The sequence below is a fragment of the Eptatretus burgeri genome, chromosome 18 (genome assembly GCF_056783735.1).
Source record: "Eptatretus burgeri isolate ZD-2024b chromosome 18, Ebu_testis_v1, whole genome shotgun sequence".
NCBI classification, from domain to species: Eukaryota; Metazoa; Chordata; class Myxini; order Myxiniformes; family Myxinidae; genus Eptatretus; species Eptatretus burgeri.
Genome location: NC_140978.1, coordinates 22,390,096 through 22,409,753, shown reverse-complemented (window position 1 = coordinate 22,409,753; position 19,658 = coordinate 22,390,096). Strand labels below are relative to the sequence as shown.

Genomic DNA, 19,658 nt, shown 5'->3' with positions numbered 1-19,658 from the left:
CAGAGCACTGCAGTTCAAGCAGAGAGTGGTAGGCTCTTGACAGAGGAGTCTGAAGTGAAGGCCCGCTGGGCCGGTTACTTTGAGCGGTTGTACCAGGCTGATCCCCCAGCTGTCGAGTTGGACGTCAAGGGTGTTACAATCCCTGTTGCTGACCCTCGAATCAACTGTGGTCCACCTTCGCTTGTGGAAACACAGGCTGCGGTGAACCAGTTGAAACGGGGCAAAGCTCCAGGGATCTGTGGCATCCATGCGGAACTTCTCAAGGCTGGGGGAAATGGTGCACTCGTTTCGTTGCATGCAGTTTTGTGCTCTGCCTGGAACACAGGCATCATCCCTACAGACTGGAAGAGGGGCCTTGTTGACCCTCTCTGGAAAGGGAAGGGTGATCGCCAAGACTGCAACAACCACCGAGGGGTGACGCTGCTCTCGGTGCCGGGCAAGGTCTTTGCTCGGATAATTCTTGATAGGGTTCGCCACCATCTGCTTGAGCACCAGCGTCCAGAGCAGTCAGGCTTCACACCAAAGAGGTCAACGATTGACGGTATCCTTGCCCTTCGTGTCCTCACCAAACGCAGACGAGAGTTTCGGCAGGGGCTGCTTGCAGCCTATGTTGATCTCTGTAAAGCGTTTGATTCAGTGAATCGGGATGTCCTCTGGAGGATTCTTGGTCTTCGTGGGGTGCCACCAAAACTCATCGATCTGATGTCTGAACTCTACTCTGGTACTGAGAGTGCTGTGAAGTGTGGTGGTACCATCTCTGACTTATTTCCAGTTGTTACTGGAGTTTGTCAGGGGTGTGTACTGGCCCCCACACTTTTCAGCACTTGTATGGACTGGATTTTAGGGAGGATATCGGAGAGATCAAGCTGCGGTGCATCGTTTGGGAATGTCAAGATCTCGGACCTTGATTTTGAAGATGATGCATTCATCTTTGCGGAGACTTTAGACATCCTTTTGGGGGCCCTCGAGGTGCTGAAAGAGGAGTCGGAGCCGCTGGGATTACAGGTTTCTTGGGTCAAAACTAAGATCCAGGCTTTCGGTGACATCTTGGATGCTGCTGTCCTGTCTGTGCCTGTTTGTGGTGAGGATGTTGAGGTCGTGGAGAGATTCATTTACCTTGGCAGTGATATTCATGTCTCTGCTGGCTGTGAATCAGAGGTCAATAGATGTCTGGGTCGGGCCTGGGGAGTCATGGATTCACTGGATCATGGGGAGTGGCGCTGCCGGTACCTGTGCGGGAGGACGAAAGTCCGAGTCTTCAGGTCCTTGGTACTTCCAGTCTTGCTCTATGGATGCGAGACTTGGACTCTGACCAAGGATCTGAGACGGAGACTTAATTCCTTTGGTACCAGGTCTCTTCGGAGAATCCTTGGCTATCGCTGGTGGTCGGATTTTGTGTCCAACGAGCGGTTGCTGAGAGAGACTTGGATGAGATTTGTTACCTGCATAGTCCGTAAGCGTCAGTTGCGGCTGTATGGACATGTGGCTCGTTTTCCTGACACTGATCCTGCTCACCAGATTCTCTCAGCGAGGGAGTCTCATGAGTGGAGGAGGCCAGTGGCCCGACCACATGCCTCGTGGTTGCAGCAGGTTGACCATCATCTCAAGGAGATGGGGATGGGCCTGGCATCTGCCTGGGGGATGGCCAGACGGAGGCCCCTGGAGTACCGGCGGAAAGTGGATGCAGCGACACGCTGTTCTGGCACATGCTCCCATACCTGACCTGTGAAGACCTCCACGAGGGGTATAAGTGGTGTCAACCATGACGTCACTGGTGAAGTGGCATCCTGGTGAAAATTCGACATGTGGAACGCCGCATCCCATCAGCATGAAAATTTTTGAGGTTCACCTTGGGAAAGATGTGAACACAAAAAAAAATTATGACGTCATCCGTCATGTGGTTTTGCAGCCATATTGTTTTTTTTTTTTACAAAAAGGAAAATTTCTTCCTCTCCAGAACCGCTTTAGAGATCGAAGTGAAACTCCATAAAAATGATCGGCTCGATATGCTGAATAATTTTTGATAACTATAACATCATAGGTCACATGGTCTCGCAGCCACATTGGACAAAAAGCCTTATCCGATCAACGCGAAACTCCAAAGACATGCCCGGCCACCCATTCTGAATTAGATTTGATATGGAGGACATCGTGTGTCAGGCGTCTGATCAAAGCGGATCAAAACGGATGATCAAAGTATTGTTTTTTTTTTCACCATACAAATTTGAACAAATTTTCACCATCGATGCGACTACTCATGCAGAATGTTTTTGTGATACTATGTGACCTATGATGTCATAGTTGTGGCAGCCATGTTGGAAAAAAGGAAAAACTTTGGACCTCTGTATCTCTGAAACCGCTCCATGGAAAAAAATTGAAACTTGGCACATGTGAAGTACTCCCCATGGGAAACAAGGGTGATTTTTGTTTTAATGATTTCATACGTGGCTTCCTTATGACGTTATAATTTCATGTCAAACCATTTATCAGATCAGTATGAAAAATTTGTTAGCTTTATTAGCTAGGAAAAATTAGCTCGTCTAAAGCTCATGGAGTACTTTTACATGAAGAGATTGGTCAGCAATTGGGAAATAAACATAGGATATGGGATGTAAAGCTGAGATCTCAGTTTCATCAGTTAAGCACTCGGATGGGGATGTCAAGCAGGCCAAACATCATGTACTTCCAAATAATAATCTAATAAATAAGATTCATCAGATGTCTGTCTTTCTGTTCACGTTTTTTGCAAGACCGCTGGACCAACTACCACCAAATTTGGCACAAAGCCCAAGTCTGACCCAGGGGTTGTCCAAAGTGTATTTTCATGCACAACCTCAGCCTTAAGAGACCATAAAGAACCATAAGACCTTTTTACATGCTTGAAAGATTAGAATACATGCTTGAGATAAGATTTTCTACATACTTGGGAGATAAGACTCCGAAGACCTACGAGACCCTAAAGACCATTTAATTCCCCGAACACAATTAAGACACTTTAAAACCCCGAATACCCCCAAAGACAGTTAAGATCCCTAAGACTCTTGAAGACCTCAAAGACCCATTAAAGACCCTTAAGTCTTTTAAAGACCCTTAAGACCCCTTAGAGCTGGATGACCTCAAAGACCCTTAAGAACTGTAACGCTCCAAAGACCCTTTAAGACCTCAAAGACCCGTTACACCCCAATGACCTGTAAGACCCTTAAGACATCAATGACACGAAAGACCCCTTTACCCACTGGTGTTCCCTTGAGACACCTTTACCCACTGGTGTTCTGGCTCTCCTGCACTTGACACAGTTTCCCCTCCCACCCCCACCCCATCGGTTCTCCCGCCCCTGATCCGCCTGCTTCTCCCACTTCTCACTATCCCCGGGTAACTGGGTAACCCTGCTCGTTCAAAATATGTCATCCCTTAAATATCATGGGGGTTATGTTCCTGAAATGTTCTGTGTTATCCAAAAAACACAAAGTTAAAACCAAGGGCCGATGGGTAAAAGGTGGTTTGGTTCCTGGGCTTGGAGAAAATATAGAGGTAAGTGGGTGGCAGCCAAAAATAAACATATCACAATTATAATAAACATGTAAAATAAATATAAATTGCCTTTATGATGAAGTCTCTTGCTGCGTTGAAGCAGATAAAACGTGCCCCCTCCCTTCTGTAATGTGTCTCAAGCCCCCACCAATCCTCCCATATTCATCTCTTAAATAGTTTCCCTTTTAATCTGTCTTTGTGTTTATTTTTTAAATAGTTCTGCAGCTTATTTATTTATTTATTTATTTTTGCACAAGGTCATCACTTTTCTCAACCTTTTTGTACGAGATTCACTTTTGTCCATCACTTTATGCTCGGGCACCATCATTAACAGTGCGTGACAAACACTTTGGGGAGCACTTGCGGCAACACTTGCATGGACTTTTGCTCACTTTCATGGATATACCGCACAGTAGATTTATTTATGAACGAGGCTTATAGTGCGAGATAACCGCCCATGTGAACATAAACCATCACTCACAACTCTGCTAAAAAACCACTAATAGTCAAACTTAAATCCCACCGACACTAACTAACCAGATACACAGAGAATTTGCCTGTGATTGGTTGAAACAGTGATAGCTAAACTTTTGATATTAAAGGTTTCATTCTAGTGTCATTCGTTCAAAGTTCCTTCCAAAACCTTGTGCCATTTTTGTTTATTTTGCATCCAATTTCATCTTTGGCCAATTACATGGCATCATCATCATCACTTTATTGAAATTAATTGAAAACCACTTAAGATTCATTTAACGCCATGTTGTGCTTGCCATTGAAGGTAGATGTGCTTCCGTGTGCAGCTCTCCCCAAGAACGCGATGAATGGATACATGCCATAAAGCGAGCTGTGGAGGATGATGCTCAGAAGCGTGCAACATTCCTCTCTCCTCCATCTTTTACCGAGGTAATCCAATGTATAATCTTTCTTAAAATTATCCACAGTAGTACACGTAGGAAAAGTAAATGAGTGCACCTTTGCATGATTTACGAGGCATATTTAGGCAATGGATAAATCGACGTTGAATCTCGGGTGAGATTTGAACTTGCAATCCCAGCGTCACTTGTGGAAATACCCAACAGGTCAACCAAAAGGAATCACACAGTCATTTGAAGGCCGGGTCATAAATGGCTTGCATTTTCAAATTATATAATACCACATGGAAGCTAATTCTTCACAGTGTGGGATTGAACAAGAGAGCTGATGCTTCTTGACTCATTCCATGCTCCCGGCACAGCATCAATTCAACAGCCATGCATGACCGTGGCAAACTGAATCAGCCATAATCATTTGATTCAGATTTGCACCAACTTTGTGCACCTTCGGTTCCTTCAACAAAATGGTGAAATGGCAACTGCTGGAATATTAAGTTAGTTGTGAAAGTTAAAAATCGTATCTCAGCCAATGAAGTCGCGGTGTAAGATTGTTTTTTTTTTTTTTAATGCAATATTTAAATCCTGTGATACTTCGTATTGCCACTGCTTTTTTCACCTGTAATGGATGTCGACGATGATTCTCAGGCAACAATATTGAAATAGGACAGTGGAACTGGTCAAGCAGTGGAAATACAGGAATATGTGTATTAAATACTAGGTGGAATCAACAACTTTTCTTCTGAATAATTTAAAAAGTCAAAAACACGACTTTTAGTCCAATGGCGTAATGATTAACTCACCGGCAACTCCTCTCCTCCCCCACCAATCAGGAGCAAGTATAAGATACTAAACAAGCCAACCCTTTTTTATTTTTGTTCCATGATAGTTTTTGAAGAGTAGGCCATTGTGTGCTGGCACCATATCCAGATTCCCTCTTTGGTATATTTTTAGCTTGATTCAGCCAAAATGAAAACAAAGGTCAAAAAGCAGAAAACGTGTGGGTAAAGACACTTTAAAACCCTGAATAAGGTGTTAGACGAACAGCTCTAACACCTTATTTTCTCTCTGCCATTCGTTGTCACCTCTCCACATTCATTCTCCTATCTCGCCAATATAATGTTTTGGCAACTTCAAATAATGTGTAGCATGATTGGTTGTCATGTAACTTGTATTTGAATTTGGATCTGGATATGTACAGTACACACAATACTGAACAAATGTTATATGCAAACAAGGCAAGATTGCTTCCACTTACTATTGGTGGATTATTAATGCACACGGTGTACTATTTGAGTATGATGTGGTCTATGCAAGTCTTAAATATCTAACTAAAAGTGCAAGGTGTTTAATATGAACCTTTTATGGATTATGTCCTCATTTTGAATTGCACAACATTTTTTTTCTTTACCACCACACTGTAACAAGACATATGGACCATGCTGTACACTTGAATTCACCAATGAAAATAACCTGCAGACTAATGGGGTACTCCTTGAGATGTTTTATAAATGTCTCATCTTTACCCATCACCATTGTATTGTATTGTCATTATGCTAACCTATAGCCTCTTCTCATCCAGCTTTTCTCTGAGTCTTTATTTTCACATTGAAATGTTTACAATTTGTACATATATGTTGTTGTTCGTCCTTTGGGTTCGAAGATGACAATGACTTCACTTTAATTTGGAAGATTGGTGACTGTGGGTCCGGAAGTGACTGGTGAGGCCAATCCGGGCCCAGAAGGCACGCCCACACGTAGGACATAAATGGATGGGAGATGGGTGCTGCAGTGGAAGTGGAGGTAGCCCAGGCCTTGTGCGTGGTGCGTTTCTTCTGGGCCTCTGCAGTACGTCTGTTCTCTGCTGCACGGGCTCCTGTGGTGAGCTTACTATGCCAGGTTGGACGGTCCAGAGCAAGAGATTCCCAAGTGCTGAGGTTGATGTCCAAGTCTTTGAAGGACACTTTGAGACGTCCTTAAACCGTTTCTTCTGTCCCCCTACTGAGCGCTTACCCTGACACAGTTCTCCATACAGAAGCTGTTTTGGCAGTCGACTGTTGGGCATTCTAACGACATGACCTGCCCATCTGGCTTGGGCTTTCCGTAGAAGGGTGTGGACACTGGGGATTCCGGCCCGTTCCAAGACCTCTGTGTCGGGACTTTTGTCCTGCCACTTGATGAAAAGGAGTCTGCGTAAGCAGCTCAGGTGAAAGTGGTTGAGCTGTTTGGCGTGTCTGCTGTAGACAGTCCATGTCTCACTGGGATAGAGAAGAGTGGTGAGTACCACTGCACGATAGACCTTCAGCTTGGTGGTAAGGCTGAGTCCTCTCTGTTCCCAAACATTCTCACGGAGTCGCCCAAAGGCAATGCTGGCCTTGGCAATCCTGTTATTAACCTCAGCGTCAATGTTCACCACTCGTGAGAGTGCACTGCCCAGATAGGTAAAGCTGTCGACAGCCTGTACATTCTGCCCCATTCACCGTGATGTGTGTTTCCTGGTAGGGCTTTCCAGGCATGGGCTGGTATATAACTTCAGTCTTTTTGGTGCTAATGGAGAGACCAAATTTGTCACAGGCCTGTGAGAAGCAGTCCATTTCATCCTGCATCTTCTGCTCTGTGCAGGCATTGAGAGCACAGTCATCAGCAAACAAGAGATCTCTGATTATGGTCTCCTTCACCTTTTTAACAGCTTGCAAGCACCTGAGGTTGAACAGCCTGCTGTCAGTCCTGTACCTGATGTGTATTCCATCCTGGCAGTCATGGAAGGCATCAGTCAGCATGGCAAAAAAGACCATGCTGAAGAGTGTAGGGGCAAGAACACAACCTTGCTTCACACCGTTTGTCACTGGAAAGGCTTGCGACTCGTCTCCATCATCAAGCACTTTCACCATCATGCTGTCATGGAACTGACGGACAATCGTGATGAACTTGCTTGGACAGCCAAACTTCTGCATTATCTTCCACAAGCCATCTCTGCTGACAGTGTCGAAGGCCTTTGTGAGATCAACAAAAGTCACGAACAGGTCGCTGTGCTGCTCTTGGCATTTTTCCTGGAGTTGGTGTGCAGCAAATATGTCGACAGTTCCACGTCCAGCATGGAAACCGCACTGGCTTTCTGGAAGGAGACCCTGCTCAAGGTGTTGATTGCGACGGTTGAGCAGGATGCGAGCTAAGATCTTCCCAGATATGGGCAGGAGGGAGATGCCTCGATGATTGTCACAAGACCGGCGGTTGCCTTTCCTCTTGTAGATGTGGACTATGCTGGCATCTTTTAGCTGTTGTGGGACCTTCCTTTTATTCCACATGGACTGGAAGAGTTCAGTCAGCTTCTGCACCATGACAGGGCCTCCTGCTTTGTACACTTCAGCAGGAATTTCAACTGATCCTGGTGCTTTGCCGCAGGAAAGTTGCTTGATGGCCTTTGTGACTTATTTTTCTGTCGGGAGGTTGTCAAGGTCCTGGTTGATCTCCATCTGAGGTAGGTGAGTGATGGCCTCATCATTGATATCAGCAGGGCGATTGAGGACCTGATTGAAGTGTTCAGCCCATCTCTCCAGAATCTGCTTTTTCTCTGTCAGCAACTGGGTTCCATCTGCACTGAGGAGGGGAGAATAGCCAGAGGACTGGGGTCCATACACAGCCTTCAATGCGTCGTAGAAACGCTTGGTGTCATGACTGTCTGCGTAGCCCTGGATTTTATCAGCCTTCTTACTATACCATGTGTCCTGCATCTCACGGAGTTTCTTCTGTACTTTTTGTCTTGTGCTGGCAAAGACATCTTTCTTCGCTTGTGACGTGGGGTCGTTCTGGTGTGCTCCGAACAGTTGGTGTTTCTCTGATAGCAGTGCCTGTATCTCTTCATCGTTCTCGTCAAACCAGTCCTGGTTTCTGCGGGATGCTGGCCCGAGGTGTTCGAGGGCGATGGAGTAGACTGCATCTCTGAAAGCCACCCACTGTTCTTCAAGGCTGTCCTGGTCATCATGGGGTGTGTCCACTAGCTTGCCATCAAGGTCTCTAGAGATTTCTTCTGCAACTTTTCTGCTCTTCAGCTTGGAGATGTTGAGCCTCTTTGCAGTCTTCTGACCTTGGGGTCTTCTCATGGGCAGAATGCGAAGCTTAAGTTTGGACACGATGAGGTGAAGGTCAGTCCAGCAGTCGGCACCACACATGGCCTTTGTTACTCTCACGTCCTGCCTGTCCCTCTTCCTGGTGATGACATAATCAATCAGATGCCATTGCCTAGAGCGTGGGTGCATCCAAGATGTCTTTGTATGGGTGGGGAGGCGGAAGAGTGTGTTGGTGATGACTTGGTTATGTGAGGCACACATCTTCAGGAGTAGAACGCCGTTGCTGTTGCACTTGCCAGTGCCATATCTTCCAATGATCCCTTCCCAAATCTGGTGATCTGTCCCCACTCTGGCGTTGAATTCCCCGAGGACAATAAGCTTCTCTGACTGTGGGACTACTGCAATGAGGGCATCAAGTTCTTCATATAACTTATCTTTGATATCCGGGTTGGTCATTGTTGGGGCATATGCACTGATCAACGTTGCACTCTTCTTGTTTCCAAGTGGGAGTTGAAGTGTCATCAGGCGATCATTGATGCCCTCTGGAAGCTTGGCAAGTTTTCGGGCGAGGTGACATCTGATGGTGAATCCAACGCCTGCCACTCGCCGTTCAGCGCTGCTGCATACACTCCAAAAGGTGTACCCACCACCAAGTTCTAAGAGCTGTCCCTTATCTGCAAGGAGTGTTTCACCAAGTGCTGCTATGGCCATGTTATAGCGAGCTAGTTCTTTGGCGACTAGTGCAGTTCTTCTTTCTGGTCTATCTGCTTTGGTGTTATCCAGCAGGGTTTGCACGTTCCACGTGCCGAGGTTGAGCATCTTCAACTTGTTTTTCTTGTTGTTTCGACCGCTGATTGGGATCCCTGCCAGCCACGGTGTGCTGGCCAGGGTGAAGTGAAGCAGACTATGTTTAAGGCACCTTTTCTAGCCCCTTCCTCCATGGCGGTGAGCAGAGCGAATCCTAGAGAGGACTGATCAAACACCCGGGGGGGTTGCCGAACTCCACTGCAGCTTCGGTCCAGTAGAGAGCGACCCTATGCCCTGGGCCGCCTGTGTGCAGGTTCGTGACTACAGTTTCCAGTGTATCCACACCTGCTGCTTCGCCTCTCTCCCATTGCCAAAGGACTTGAGGTTCCACAGTATGGGGGTTGAAGTCATGACTTGCGCGTCACTTGGATTTAAGTGAGGGGGAGTTGCGCAGATCGTCGGCTGCACTCTCTCGTCCTGGTCTCTCAGGATCCAACAGCAAGACATAGTCGAGACGGCTGGGGACAGGTCAGGTTGCAGTGGATGGTCATAAGTGTCTTTCGTATCTCACTCTGCCCTATTTGTGCTCCACAACACTCTTCTGGGATCGCCTTTCTGCCCGTTGAACCTTTTAGTGGTTTCCTCTGCACAATTCGCCGAACCCAGGCTTCACATGCAAGGTCGACAGGCCTTGAAGCCACTGGAACCAACGACTTGTCAACTGCACATGTAGCATGCACACAAGACAGTGGAGACATTGTGGGGGCGGGGTCGTCCAACTCCCGTACAAGTCCCATTTGGACTTGTCCACTGTCCACTTGTCCATTTGACTTGTACATTTATAATGTCATTAAAAAAGAAAGATGTGACCCATTCCAATTAAATGAAAATGTTAACTGTATTCTTCCACCTGGACCTCCCTAGCCCTCACTCCGAGAGGTGGAGAATGACAGGGGTGCAACAGGTGTGCAGTCTCCAACTGAAGCACCGTCTTCTCGGTGCACGCTTTGTCAGACTGAGTTCTCCCTCGCTTCTCATCCTTACTGTTGTCATTCCTGTGGAAAGGTAAGTGGAAACCAGTGGCCTTTTTATACAAACGTTGAGGCTTATGCAATAACAGAGGGTAAAAGATCAACGAACCGACAACAGGATGAATGGGAACATTTGGACAATGGACATCAGAGTGAGGAAATACGGTTCAAAACTGGGGAATAAGATTAGCAAGAATAACAAATGTTATTTATTTTATTTATTTATTTTAGCAGACAAGGACTTTAAAATGGTACATGCTGCTTCCTTGCTTGACGCTCGGCATTTAAAAGGATAGAGCATGGACAAGCAACCATAAGTTGGCAATACTAGCATTGGCTTTGATGGGCTGAATGTCCTCCTCCTGCTTCATAGTTCTTTGGAGAGGAACTCGTATATTATTTATATTTCTACAATTTACACTGTTACTCGGCCACAGTTTGCCATAAATCACATACAATTACAATACGAAGACCATTGTCGTCATACTTTGCAGGAAGGTGAATTGAGAAATCTCAGTCACTGTATTTAGTCGTTGAATTTCAAAGAAATGGACTAGGGGAGTTGACAGAGGATGACAATGAAGAGAGTATCATTGAAGTTCATCCCAAAGATTCTCATTTAGATTGTAATCCAAAAAATGTGCTCCCTTAAGTCGCTTTTATTTTTCAGGCCAATTTATTATTGTAACGAAACTAATATGAATTTCAAACACCCCCCCACCCCTCCCCCACCCTTCCCCTTCCCCCCCTCTCCCCTCACCCTTTCCCTTCCACCCCTTCCCTCCAACCTCCTGTCTGTTCCACACTCCTTTCCATTACTTTCCTTACACCGATATCCCCCCAATCTCTTTTCTTTTCTCTCCCCACTCTTTCCAGAGTCCCTTTGTCCTCTAACAGCCCTCCTTTCTGTCTCCTATCGTCTTCCCTTCTCTCTATTTTAATTTTCTCAACAACGCCATCCCCCAACTCTTTCTCTGTGCGTATGTAATAAATGGATAGCTCATTTTCAAACATTCATACAATTTTGGAACATGAACAACCAATTTATTGCATTAAAAGTACTCCTTCAACATCAAGTATTTGTTAAGTAATTCACTGCATTTGATCAACCTCTAAATATGCCGAACACAATGACATGGAATTGAGGCTGAGCTACAAGAGAAGGGCACCTTAAGGGCTTTAAGGGCTCATAAGTATACCTTAGGGGCTCTTGAAGCTCTTAAACAATGTCACCTTCCTCTATTTTCCATTAGCCCTCTTCCAATTAAACCGCTTGAACTCTGTATTCAAGTTGTGTTGGTGTGGATGTTGGCATTGGGGTTGAGGGTAATGGACCTTCTATCCATTAGGTGATGTGAGGCCGATTACTTAAAATAGACATGAAATAGACATGACCCAAAATTCGAGAAAACATGGAAAAATACAGTGCCTTCTGAAAGTATTGACACCCCTTGACTTTTTCACATTTTGTTGTGTTACAAGCCTGAATTTAAAATTGATTTATTTGAGATTTTTTTTGTCACTGATCTACAGAAAATACCCCATAATATCAAAGTGGAATATTTTTTTTTTTGAGAATTTGTTAGAAATTAATTAAAAATGAAAAGCTGAAATGTCATCAATGAGTATTCAACCCCTTTGCAATGACACTCCAAATTGAGCTCATGTGCATCAGATTTCCTTTGATCATCCTTGAGATGTCTCGACAACTTGATTGGAGTCCACCTCAAGCCAATTAAATTGATTGGACATTATTTAGAAAGAACCATTTTTTATGTAAGGTCCCACAGTTGACACAGCATGTCAGAGTAAAAACTCCACCATGACATCCAAGGGAACTGTCCCTAGAACTCTGATATATAATTGTGAGGAGGCATAGATCTGGGGAAGGGGATAAAATATTTTTTTAGAGTGTTGAAAGTTCCCAAGAGTACAGTGAGCTTCATCATTAGGACATGGAAACACGATGGAACATCTCAGACTCTTCCTAGAGGTGGCCGTCTGACCAAACTGAACAACCGGGCAAGAAGGACCTTGGTCATGGAGGTGACGAAGAACTCATTGACCACGCTGACAGAACTAAAGAGTTCCTTGACTGAGATGGGAGAATTTGCCGGAAGGACATAATCTCTGCAGCACTTCATAAATTTAGGCTTGATGAGAGAGTGGCCAGACAGAAGATATTCCTGAGAAAAAGGCACATGACAGCATGCCTGGAGTTTGAAAAAGGCAAGTGAAAGACTGATAGCATAAGGCAAAAGGAAACGAAACGAAAGCTGATGAAACGAAAATTAAACTATTTGGCCTGAACGCAAAGCGCTACGTCTGGCTGAAACCGAGCACATCTCATCACCCATCTAATACCATCCCGACTGTGAAGTATGGTGGAGGCATCATCATGCTTTGGGGATGCTTTTCAGGGGCAGGGACTGGGAAATTTGTAAGGATAGAGGGAACAATGAAAGGAGCCAAATACAGGCAAATCCTTGAGGAGAACCTGCTTCAGAGTGCAAAAGACATTAGACTGTAGTGAAGATTTACGTTCCAACAGGAAAATTACCCCAAGCAAACAGCCAAAGCAACATGGGAAAGGTTTCAGAACAAGAATGTGAAAATCCTTGAGTGGCCCAGCCAAAGCCCAGACTTGAATCCCATTGAGAATCTGTGGAAAGACTTGAAGCTTGCTGTTCACTGACACTCCCCATCTAACTTCACAGAGCTTGAGCAAATCTGCAAGGAAAAATGGGAGAAAATCCCCAAATCCAGATGTGCAAAGCTGATACAGACATACCCAAGAAAACTCAAAACGACAATCACTGGCAAAGGCGCTTCAACAAAGTACTGACTCAGGTGGCTGAATACTTATCCAAATTAGATATTATTTATTTCATTTTCAATTAATTTGTAAGAATTTCCAAAAACATGTTTTCTCAGCCACATTATGGGGTATTATGTGTAGATCGGTGACAAAAAATCTCAAATGAATCCATTTTAAATTCAGGCTGTAACACAACACAATGTGAAAATGTCAAGGGGTGTGAATACTTTCTGAAGGCACTGTATTTTTGTGATATACAGTAGACTAGGCGTAAGTCGTCACCATTGGGACCGAGAAAAAAGTGACGACTTAGAAATGTGACGGCTTACGCGTATGCGAACATTCATGATGACTGTAGGGTGAAGGATGAAGTCGCGCGTGGCCTGGACACGTATGTGTGAGAGCCGGCTGTTGTATCAAAAGGAAAACGCAATCCTCGGGGCATAGGTGGGGGTTCATTGGTGAGTTGGAAAGTGATCAAGCAAAGATGGAATTCATGAATCAGTTTATCAAAAGTCAAGATAATGAACAACTGTAAGACAACTCGTATACCATCGGTGATGGTATGGTGACAAATTACATGACACACAGTCATCGTGGTGATGATTACCACTCAATGCCTATGTGTAAGTGAGTGCGGTAATGTACAAAACAAGCCAATATAAAACCATGATCGGACTTCAGCACTAAGCTCGATCAATCCTTCACTCCTTTGTGAAGTAATCCGTTATGTTTGACTGCCTCAAACTCTTGGGCATCTGGTGCATGAGAAAGGACTCAAACTGGTCATTGTATTCCATGATGTTGTCTGGGCAATCCTCCAACGAAAGACAGTATCGGCCGAATATTTGGCCGAATCGGCCGAAACCGAATATTTGGCTGAGCCGACATTTGCCAAAACCAGATGATGAGTGCGTCATCAACATCTTCAAAGGACACACATTTCACGCGTTTCACACTTACCACCGGCCTCGCGATCTTCTTCACTTGTCCAAATATCTTGCCCTTATTCTTCAAGATATCGTTCAATGTCTGCCGTTTGATGTCCAACTTCTCAGCTATGGCTGTTTTCTTCATCATTGGGTTTGCCTTGCAAAACTGGATAATGTCGTATTTTTCTTGGTAGGTTTTAGTTGTAAGCTTAAGCTTAGTCGCCATTGTCCTGCCTGCAGTGCGATCAACGTGTGTACGCAGTTATAAATAGCCTATCACTGGTGGTGTAAACCAATGAGAGCGTATCACAATTCCATGAAATCGGGCTGCTCACGAGGCAGCAGTTCCATGTGACGAGTTAGGAGTGGTAATTTACTTGAGTTTCCATTACGCGGGAACGGACAACATCTGACGACTTAGACGAAGTGACGACTTAGAGATGACGACTTACAGAGGGATGACCCTTTATTCAAAGGGATTTAACATGAGATAAATTCGGGACTTTTTGACGCTGCCGACTTAGGCGAAGTGATGAGTTACACGCTGCCGACTTACGTTCTGTCATGAGCTGCCTGTTTTCGTGTCGAGTAGTTTTCCACTGGCCGGTGGGGGTTCAAATCCCATAGCTGCTAACTGTTATCAATCTTCATTTTAGGAATGTATATCAAACACCCCTCAACATAATTTAACATAGGTCTTCATTTGTGCAGAGGACTAAATTAGACTGGTTAAATTTTCTTATCCCAACACACGCAACCATATATACATGTGTGTATATATATGTATATATATATATATATATATATATATATATATATATATATATATATATATATATATATATATATATATATAAAAGCCTGGTGTTGGCGCAGTGGTTAGGGCAGCGGCTTGGGATCCAAGAGGTCCTGAGTTCAAGCCCCGTTGGGCCACTGAATTAATACACCAGGGGGTTGACTCAGCCTGTCATCCTTCCGAGGTCGGCGAAATGAGTACCAGTATACTGGGCCGGTGTATACCCCGGTTAAAATAGGTGTACTATATCCCTGTGTCGTAAGAGGCAACCAGGGTTGCGTCAGGAAGGGCATCCGGCGTAAAACATGTGCCAAATCACGATGCGGATCATACGGATGATCCGCTGTGGCGACCCCTAACGGGAGCAGCCGAAAGAGGAAGAAGAAGATATATATATATATATATATATATATATATATATATATATATATATATATATATATATATATATATATATATATATATTATACACACACACACACACACACACACACACACACACACACACACGTGTATTTCTACACATATATGTGTATTTCTACACAAATATGTATATATATATATATGTGTGTACTGTATATATACATATATTTATATAACCAGTTTTAGTGGCGTGCGCCTGTAATCCGGCTACTCGGAGGCTTGGGTTGGAGGATCGCTTGAGTATGGGAGCTCTGCGCTGGGCTGCGCTATGAGAGGGTGTAGGGCAGCCCAGTATCATGGCGAAACCCAATCCTTATCCCTGTGTCGTAAGAGGCGACCAGGGTTGCGTCAGGAAGGGCATCCGGCGTAAAACCTGTGCCAAATCAGTATGCGGATCATAACGGATGATCTGCTGTGGCGACCCCTAACGGGAGCAGCCGAAAGAAGAACAATATATATATATATATATATATATATATATATATATATATATATATATATATATATATATATATATATATATATATATATATATATATATATGGACTTTCTGTCCAACGAGTGGTTGCTGAGAGAGACTCAAATAAGATTTGTTACCTGCATATTCCATGAGCATCTGCTGCGGCTGTATGGACATGTGGCTCGCTTTCCTGATGCTGATCCTGCTCACCAGATTCTCGCAGTGAGGGAGCCTCATGAGTGGAGGAGGCCAATGGGCCGACCACGTGCCTCATGGTTGCAGAAGGTTGATTAGCATCTCAAGGAGATGGGGATTGGCCAGGCATCTGCCTGGGGGATAGCCAGATGGAGGCCCCTGGAGTACCGGCAGAAAGTGGATGCAGCGACGCACTGCTCTGGTGCATGCTCCCATACTTGACCTGACCTGACCTGACTCCCTGCTGTACAATCATAAACAAGCATTTCTGTAGATCCATTCTCAACTACAGCTGTACCATCTGCATTACAATCGTGAGAAGCACCAGTCTCATCATAACCTTCTGCCTTGGCATCACTTCCACAAGATTCATAAACAGTGAGTAATTGGCATTCACAACTACTCATCAGGATCTGAACTTTGGGATTGGTTCTGCAAACTCCCCTCAAAAACATCACTTTCCCACTTGTCCATTTGACAAGCATCATGCTCTTCCTCTTGAGGTCCATCTGTGACTATTAAGTCGCCTTGCACTTTTTTCAAATTGGCAATTCTCTCTCCAGAGTTTACATCAGCAAGCTTGCTTTCGATCGTTTCAAGAACAGCCACTTGCTTGGTACTTGGCATGTCAACGTCACTGCCGCTCTCCTCGACATGTTCTGCAAATGGTTCAAATATTGGCTCTGCCAAATCTGCTCGACCCTCTTCAGTAACATCACCAATGCCAAAGTGCAGCAAGTCCAGTTTAACTTCACCATTCGCTTTGTATGAGTTAGTCAGCCCAAGCACGGTCTCAACAGAACCATCAACATCACCATTGAGCATAACAGAAACTTTTGGTTCTATCACCTCTCCTTTGATGGCATTGTCCCAAGTGTTCAGCCGCTCCTGTAACATCTCATCCATCCTTTCCCCAGTCAATTGTGGCTCCCACAGGCCTTAGGCAACTTACACCCACTCTTGTTCTGTTACGCAAGTTTCCAACTTTTGCACCTCCTCAGGCAAACCACCAGCCTGGCGCTTACAAAATCCCAATTCCTCTACCTGCTGTTGCATTCTGGCATCCACACAAGCACGATGGCCCTCCAAGTCCTCAATTACTTTGCCAATTCTTTGATTTGTTGACCCAATTTCTTCTTTCAACTTTTCTCCCCTTCCGACAGCCTGGATTTGACCCTCTTCTTTTGGTTCGTGGGTGCCAGCAGTGACCACTATTTTCGTTGTGTCTGTGTGTTTGTCTGTCTGTCTGTCTATGACTCTCTCCAGAGCATAGCTCCGTGACGTTTGATGCGATCTTGATGAAACTTGGACAGAAGCTAGATATCATCGTCTAGTTGTGTCTTTTTGTATGAGGGGCATCCCACGCCCCTTGTGGGCGGAGCCACGCCCACTTGAACTTTTAATTTATTTTATTTTTATTTTTTTTCTCTATTTTTTTCTTTTCAATTTCATTTCCTCGAAGCTGTGTGTAATATCCATAAGTACAACATATAAAAAAATCCGATTTGATTTGGTCAATTTTGACAAGAGATAGGGTTTTATGGTAGGGCTTCCTCAAAAGCTTCCACTAACTCAATTGTACCTATCATGGCATTGTTCAATAATGCCTGCGAACCATCGGCGCCTCCTGGCTAGTTCCTATCATTTCTTCCCATTTTAGCTCAAATCCTGCTGCAATGTTTTTTTCTATGCTCCCAAATTGAGCCACCAATTTTGTCTCAAAATTTTCCACTCTGTCCTCTACTTGGCATTTCATGCTTTCCTCTATTCCATCAATTTGTGCCCCCAGTTCTTGTGTTATTCGCATATTAATTTTGTTCATTTGATCAGTTATTCCCTTCATGTTACTCTTCATTCCATTAATTTGTCCCTTCAATTCACTCATTTGTTCACTTTGTTTATTCATTTGTTCCTTCAATTCACTTGTTTGTTTATTCCTTTGTTACATTAGTTGTTTTAACATGACCTGTGGAGTCACCAAATCCACTCCCTGCATCTCATTCTCCGCCACTGTGGAAAGGAGGGGGCGGGGACTGACATTTGGGACGGGGGAAGCTTCTATTCTATCGTCCTTGAACAACTCTACCCCTGGCTCGCTTCCTTCATGGTCACTATCTAGCATGGTCATCGCCATCTCGTGCACATCTGCCATTTCCCACATGCGTTCAATCTCCTCAGAAAACAAAGAAATATATATATATATATATATATATATATATATATTTCCCTTAAATTTCCAAGCATTCTTTTCTCCTGACACGAATTAACAATACAATTTGTACCTTGATCCTACAACCACCTCTCCCTTAAGGGTAGAGAGGCGATTGTTTAAAAATTTAGATTCCCAATTCCTTTATTTATTTATTTATTTTGAAACCTTAGCTCACCATGACACCAAATGTTGTGGTCCTGATGAATTTTTAAAAAATCCCACCCTGATGCCAATTATCATGGTGGGGGAGGGGGGGCTCAAAAATCCTGCCCCAACACCTGATGTCGTAGACAACTACTGGTTAGTAAATATCCCGCTCCTGATCAACATTGTTGATCAGGTTTCGAATCCCACACTCCTGAGAGCCTTTGTCATGGTGGGGGGCTCAATGGATTCAAAAATCCAACTCTAAATGACACCAGTTGTCGTGTCCAGGTGGTTAAGACCAACCTGGACAGATAGCCGAATGATTTCCCTTGGAGGCGAACAGCCGAGCTTCCAGGAGATTATGGCGTGCACGGAACAGGAGGTGGCGAAGCGCGTACTAGACGTGTTCACCAGGTTGGAGGACAAGGGTTTATACTCAACTCCACAACGAATAAACAGACACAAGCAATCTTAATAAACAAGGGCTGAATGAACATAAATCAAATATTCATAAGAGGAATGAATCAAAGCGTAATAATTAAAATAAATCAAAGCATGAGGTAATGAAACATAAGGTAATTTACAGCCTAAAGTCGAGGATCCTCCCTCCACACACAGTTACAAAAACGGGCAAGGGGAAAAGTTAAAACAAAAGAAAAATCCCTCCTTTATTCTGGCACTGAGCTTCGTCCAGAGATGATACATTTTGGACCTGGCATCATCGAAACCGCATAGTCACTGCACGGGAAACCGCACCCGAAAATGGCGCCAAGCCGCTCTGTGGGCGGGAAACGTACAGGAGGCAATTTGGGCGGTGATATTCAATGCCAGGGCTCAGAAACCGCCGTGTAGCTTCTTCTCACGAGCGAATATACCAACCGTTCCTCTCTTGCACCATGTCCGTTAACCACGATCGCCCACCTTCCTCCTCGACCATATGTATCCTCCCGCAGGGTGACCCGTATCTTGCCAAAAGGTGACCACGTGTGACTTCTTTAAGGTCACACTGAGGTGAACAGAGCTGCTATCCACCAGGAGCGACTCCTTGAGGAATATCTGCCTACGAGAGATTCCGATGAGAATCGTTTTACAGAGTAACCATGAAAAAATATGCTTTTGCCTCATAACGTCACCAAATGACGTCATCATGTCTCAAGCTTGACATATCTAGAAAGCACTCATCGAGGTGTTCAATTTGAGGTACTACACGATATGGTTCCTAAAACTTGAAAATTTGACCTTGGGGTCAAATATGTTTGACCTCAGGCGCTAACCATGAAGGTCAAGGCCAATCGCCACCAAAAATTAATCAGCTGAGCGCCAGACCATGAAGTTTGAAGACGATCCGATCAAAATTACTCAAAAAATAAGGGTTTTGTCGATTCCCCTGATTTGCGCCAAAGTGACCTTGACCTTTGACCTTGACCTTC

At 44.5% G+C, this 19,658-nt stretch overlaps 1 protein-coding gene across 2 annotated transcripts in view; it reads left to right on the top strand.

Annotated features, from left to right (window-relative positions):
- FGD5 (FYVE, RhoGEF and PH domain containing 5) overlaps positions 1–19,658 on the top strand; it is a 133,669-nt gene that overhangs the window by 77,181 nt on the left and 36,830 nt on the right. For both annotated transcript variants that reach the window (XM_085863842.1, XM_085863841.1), the window contains exons 17-18: positions 4,332–4,434; positions 10,139–10,279. In XM_085863842.1, coding sequence (XP_085719968.1) covers positions 4,332–4,434; positions 10,139–10,279 — 244 coding nt within the window. The remainder of the gene's footprint in view (positions 1–4,331; positions 4,435–10,138; positions 10,280–19,658) is intronic.